This window comes from Corvus cornix, chromosome 2, assembly GCF_000738735.6.
Source record: "Corvus cornix cornix isolate S_Up_H32 chromosome 2, ASM73873v5, whole genome shotgun sequence".
In the NCBI taxonomy this organism is placed as follows: domain Eukaryota; kingdom Metazoa; phylum Chordata; class Aves; order Passeriformes; family Corvidae; genus Corvus; species Corvus cornix.
This window is the reverse complement of record NC_046333.1, coordinates 118,899,002-118,905,190: the sequence shown is the minus strand read 5'-3', so window position 1 is coordinate 118,905,190 and position 6,189 is coordinate 118,899,002. Positions and strand designations below refer to the sequence as shown.

Genomic DNA, 6,189 nt, shown 5'->3' with positions numbered 1-6,189 from the left:
GGAGCCGCCCCCCCCCCCCCCCCCTCGCGTGGTCACGTGACCTGTGCCCTCCAATAGGGGCGGGACCCCGGGGCGCTGCCGGGGGTAGGGAGTTCCGGTCCCGGTGCCGCGGACACGTGGGGGTCGGTCTCATGGGCCAGGCAGCTAGCGAGCAGGGACACAGCCTCAAGCTGTGCCAGGGGAGGTTCAGGTTGAACATCAGGAGGCATTTGTTCACAAAAAGGGTGATGAAACGTTGGAATGGGCTGCCCAGGGAGGTGGTGGAGTCACCATCCTTGGAGGTGTTTAAGAAAGACTGGATGTGGCACTTCCTGCCGTGGTCTAGTTGACAAGGTGGTGTTCGGTCACAGGCTGGACTCCATGATCTCAGCGGTCGTTTCCAGCCCCACTGATTCCGTGATTCTGAGGCGGTGGGGAACGGCAGCGGCCCTCCTTTGTCACTGCCGATCCAGCGCTGCCGTGTCCGCCTGGAGCAGCGCCCGAGCGGTGGCTGGGGGGCTGTTCCTAGGATCTGCAGTCCCAGCGGTGGCTGCTGGCGGTGCCCGGCGGCTGCTGGCGGCCTGCGGCTCCCTGGGGTGCGACTGTCGGCTGCGGCACCGCCGGTGGCTCCTTGGGTGGTGTCGGCTGTATCCCATTAAAACGTTGTGGAAAGGACGGCCAGGACTGCTGCGGGAACCGGGTGGGAAGTCGGGATCGCTGTGGGGCAGAGGGGGCTGCGGGAAAGAGGGGAACTCGGGGAGAGTTTCTTCGTGCTGAATTGATTTCAGGTTTACTTAGCGGGTGTTTTTAGCTTTAGAAACTTCACTGAAAACTTTACTCAAGCATTTCAAAATAGGGTGCGAGGGTGACGTGGAGGAAGTGGGAAACCTTTGTGACTTGGAGGGTATGGGGACCCAAACCGTTCTAAAGGATCAAGATGTTGAACCTGGTGCCGTTAGAGGTTTTTTTCAGCCTTAAAAATGCCTTGGCCCTATATTAAACCAAATTTAATTGTCGGTGTCTCATGGAGTGGGGAATACCCACTTCGGGTTCCAAACGAGGGGATAGGCACTCTCTGTCCATGCAGCATCAGGTGTGGTTCACACTATAGTGTTTTACAGTACACGCCACACTTTATTTCAGCAGTAAATTCAATTTCTGGCGGTGACCGTCTTTGGAGAAAAAAAAAAAAAAATCCAAACCAAATGGAGCTGCGCGGGGCGGTGTGTTTCTGGACTACAGCCCTCGGACTACACCTCCCAGCCTGTACCGCGCCCCCCCAGGAACAAAGCACTCCGCGGTTGGCGGAGAGTCTCGCTCGGCAGGCGCCAATCGCGCTGCGCGGTGTTGCGCGGTGCCGGGTCAGAGCGGGCTCCGGTGGGTGGTGCGGCCGCGCTCGTCCTGGTGCTCCCCCCGCGGCTCCCCCCGCCGCTCTCCGCAGGCCGCGCTGCCCCGCGGGACATGGGGGCACGGGGCTGAGCTGCTAGCCCGCCCGGGGACGGCTTCTGCGACGGTACGGCTCTGCCGGGGAGGGGAACAGGCCGCGCCGGGAAGGGCCGTGAAGAGGCGGCGTGTGCGGCCCGAGATCTCCTCTGCTTTCCACATACATTCCGGAGCTCGCGTTGCCCGGTGGCTGCGGGGCTGAGTCTCCGCCGACCACGGGGCCTGGAAGCTGAGTCCCGGGGCCTGGTCCCAGCCGGGCTGAGGCCTCGGCCGCCTGGGGAGGGCTGGTAGCGGGGCTGTGGAGGTTCCTCTCCAGGGCCGCCCCGACGAGGGCACAGAGCGGAGGGGGAGAGCGGCAGAGAGCTAGAGCTGCGGTGCCTGGGTCAGGCTGTGATCTCAAAGCTACGAAGAGGAGACAGGAGCAGGCACCTGTCTCGCTGCTCTGCCGGACTCCTGTATGCTAGATAACTTACTATAAATTTTTAGACCACCTTATGTTTTTAATTAAAAAACTCCGGGAGGAGGGCAGGGGCGCGAGTTTTGATGGAAGTCGTTGTTGCAGGTCATGGAGAGGGGTGAGGATTTCAGGGGTCCCTGGAGCTGAGGTTTAGGAGAGATGGAGAAGAGTCTGGGGATAACACAGAATCACGTCATGGTTTGAGTTGGAAGGGGCCTTAAAGAACATCTGGTTCCAGCCCCTCTCCTCTGGTCAGGGCCACCTTCCACTGGACCAGGTTGCTCAGAGCTCCATCCAACCTGGCCTTGAACACTTCTAGGAATGGGGCATCCATAGCTTCTCTGGGCAACCTGTTCCAGTGCATCACCACCCTTACAGCAATTTCTTCCAATATCTAATCCAAACCTACCCCCTTTCAGGTTAAAGGTATTACCCCATGTCCTGTCACTATATGCCTTTGAAAAATGTCCCTCTCCATCTTTTTTGCAGCTCCTTTCAGATGCGCGTGGCCTAATGGAATAGGAGAGGGTAGAACAACTTGATTTTGTGGGGGGTGGTTTCAGAGGATTAGAAGGAAAAGGCAAAATGTGATCAGGATGGAGAGAGTGTAGGAATGATACGGTGCTTGGGACACAGACCTGGAAGTCAGAGACTGATTAGCATCAGTTCCACACCTGACTTGATTTTTAAGTTTTGAATAAGTTCCTTTGTGTACTATGGAAAATAGTTAATAACACTCAACAGAGTTGCTTTGGGTTTGTTTGTTTGGTGGCTTTGTTTGCTGAGGTTTGTGGGTTTTTTGTGGTTTTTTTTTGTTTGTTTAGAGTTTTTGCCTTTGGCAACACAAACTTATATTGGTTGAGCTGCTGTATCTCCCAGTTGATATCTTTTTGATTTCTGATAGTCAACAAAAATAGTCTGGCCAATAATCTTTGGCCTTGTACTTTTCATTCTAGCACTCTCTTTCCTGAAGTAGGAAGCGTTGACTTAGAGGTTAACAGCATTTTCTCTGTGAAAATGTCAGAAATTATCATAATCCAAATGCATGTTTCTGGTTCATTGTTTTTGACAATTTATGTTCCTCAGAGGCCGACCTTCAGTGAGGAAAAATTATGTAATGTTGGCAAATGATGTTAAAAGAATGTGATCACTTAAAAAATTTATTTGGGGGAAAATGAGTGATTTAACAAATTAACAATATGTATTCACTCCCACTTTTGTGCCTTAAATCACTTGGCTGAGTTGGTACTGGCAACAACCAGGACTACAGTTAGCATTTAGTAGTTTCAGAGGCACAAAGAAGCTATTTTTTTTGCACCAAGATTTTAGCATTTCCTCTGAGCAAACCTATGCTTTTGTTGCCTGTTAAGTAGTTATTATTAAACAACTCTGAAATCTGATATTCTCAAGCTGACACGTGTCTCCTTTGAAATTGATCTGGTGGCTTGGACTTCGACTGGAGCAAGGCGTGACCTGCTTGCCCTCTTTTTATCGAGGGATACTCGTGAAAAGGAGGAAAAACAACTCAAACCCAACCTCTGAAGCCCTTTCTGCCTTTGAATGTATGGCTTTACACTAGTTGGTTGATATATAGATGAAGAAAAAAGCTTAATGTTTGCTGTTCTTGATGCACTGTTAATATTTTGTTGACTTTTGTGATTCATTTTTCTGTAAAATTTTTTGATTGCCAAAGCTACTCTGAAAATACTTTGATTTTACACGTTTACACAGAGGGATGTTTATAGACTTCTAGGGTGCCTTGTGGGAAAACTGGATTTGTTAAAAAATTTGTCACTAGTGTAACGAAAAAAAACCAACACACAATACTCCCATGAAGATTGACTGGTCTGAAATGACATATAGAAAACAAATAAAAATCCTAATAACCAAATATACCTGTTGTCTGCATAGGAAGTTTAGATTTCCAGTTTATAAATTTCAAGACCCACATCCTTACCAATTCCATCCACCTTCCATGAATTCTAGTCCTTGGGTTTTTTATATCATTTTGTTTAGAACAAATCAGTGCCTTTGTGCTTTTTCTTGTCTATGTTTTAATTGATGATAAATGTTATGGTAGTAGTAATAAATTTTTTTTCAGCAGGTATTTTGTATGAATGGTGCAGAAAAGATGAATTCTGCTATGAGTGAGGAGCCTGATGCACTATCTGTGGTTAACCAACTCCGAGATCTAGCAGCTGATCCGTTGAACAGACGGGCCATTGTTCAGGATCAAGGATGCCTGCCAGGTCTTATTCTGTTTTTGGACCATCCCAACCCTCCAGTTGTTCATTCAGCTTTACTAGTAAGTATTCTGGAGATAAATTTCTGTGTTGGTAGGGCATTTTTAAACTTTGTTAAATAAGTTGTTTAAAGAAGCAGTTTACAAACAAAGCTGTTTAAACAAGTAAAAATGTGAAAAATGATGCCTGGTTTTATGTTATGTTGATAGTCATTACATGTGTTTTTTTAAAAAACATGTATTTCAAAAATGACGCATTGTTCCAGGGGATTTTTTAAAGATATTAATTTACTTTGCATTTTTTCCCTAATATAGCTATTTCACTTTTTGTGTGGAGGGAGGTAAGGACCCTTAAATCTCTTTCTTAAGATGAGGTCATAGAGCTCGGTAAATATGGATAGTGATTTGATACTCATAAAAACAAAATCCAGTCATAGGATAACTTAGGTTAGAAACAACCTCCCGAGGTGATGTAGTCCAATCCCATGCCCAAAATTAGGTGCACTCATATCACAGTTCATGGTTGATTGTGTCCACTTGATCTTAAGTACCTTGAAGGATGGAGATTCCATAACCTCTCTGGCATGCTGTTCCAGTGTTTGTGGTATTAAAAACAAACAAAACCCTCTCAAAACCAAAAGAACCAACCAACCCAAAATCCATCAATATCTAACAGAACTTGTTTCAGCTTTTGCCCATTTCTTCTCATTCTAAATCATAAATGCTGAAGTCCTGATTTCTTATCCTCAATTGTAGTATTAACTTAAAAAATATATTTCTTGCTTAGAAATGGGAGAAATGAAAGTCAGAATTTAGTAATTTCAGGAGTTGAATTAGACTTCTAAGATTTTAAGTTACTGAAATTTATGTGGTGCTCTTTTTTTTTCAATTATGTCATTATTGAATTGTAAAGAATGTGAAAGAACAAAGAGCTCTGGCTTTTACATGAAAGTTATACATTATTCTTTATATCACTGGGACCTCTCTGTACCATAGTTCTTTTTTTTTCATTTGTGTTGCTTTCATAGTGGATGTTGGTGGACTTCTTGAAATGACTTTAGTGACTCTGATTTCTTCTGGGTTAGGGGAAGGAGGTCCCATAAGCCAGGAAACCTGTGTCTTGCTAATTTTCTTTTAGGTTAGCCTTGCCATAGCATTTGGCAGACTATAATTTTCTTCAGTGGGAGAACTTAAGAGTTGAGTTTATTGTTCTTGGGAGTGTGTTGCATTGGTTTTCTTTCCAGTGTAGTTTCCTTAGGCTGTGATCTTAACAGAAGGTCCAGAAGGTCTTGTCTGGATGTCCCACTGTCTTTTTCCTTCCTTTATTATGTTGGACTTTGTATTCTCACTGCCTGCATGAGATTCAGAAATCAGTCTCTCATCATGTTACAAAAATTAGTTCTACATAAAAGGACTGTCTTTGTCAAGAGTGATGAGGACTAATTCAGTTTGCAGTGTGGTTCCACAGCCCCTGATAGTACTCAAGTTGTGTTGAAAGGAAATCTCCTTGGGTGAGGATGGGAGGCAGATGGGTTGTTCCGTGTAGTGATAACCTAACAGTTAAGAATGGATTAAGAATCAGCATTTAGAGGAGACCAGGATGTGGCTGCAATGAGAAATTGATCAGTTTACTGTAAAAACATGTTCTGGTCTGCTACTCAGACTCCTTGTGTTCATGAGTTCTTGAACTGCTTAGGTTCTGAAGGTTTAAATATCTTTGCTAACAACTTTTTAGACTTCCTGTTTTGTATTTTTCCATTCTGAAAAGTCTTTTTGTTTTTGTAGTCATCCTGTTGGTCAAAAAGTGCTTCCATTTGAATGGGGATCATTAAACGTAATGATCTTCCATTAAATGTGTACCTAATAAAGGAGTGTGCTGCACTGACTTTAAATTTCTTCTCGTACTACTCAGTGGTTCCTGTATTTGAAATTGTAATGATCTATATGAATCGTAATAGTTCCATATTTAAATTTTTTGATGTGTCGTAGAACTTCTCAGGGAGGGTGTTTTTCTCCCCATGTGCAGTTTCAGCTCAGTCATTTTTTTGTATCTGATGAAGAAGTGATA

General features: G+C 45.2%; 1 protein-coding gene across 2 annotated transcripts in view; it reads left to right on the top strand.

The window, feature by feature from the left end:
• The first annotated feature begins 1,316 nt into the window (after positions 1-1,316).
• Positions 1,317-6,189, top strand: part of ARMC1 (armadillo repeat containing 1) — a 34,363-nt gene continuing 29,490 nt past the window's right edge. Inside the window, exons 1-2 of one of the 2 annotated variants that reach the window (XM_039549137.1) lie at positions 1,317-1,492; positions 3,984-4,184. In XM_039549137.1, coding sequence (XP_039405071.1) covers positions 3,993-4,184 — 192 coding nt within the window. In that variant the 5' untranslated portion in view covers positions 1,317-1,492; positions 3,984-3,992. Of the gene's footprint in view, positions 1,493-3,980; positions 4,185-6,189 lie in introns of both variants that reach the window. The other variant, XM_039549138.1, reaches the window with a different exon arrangement.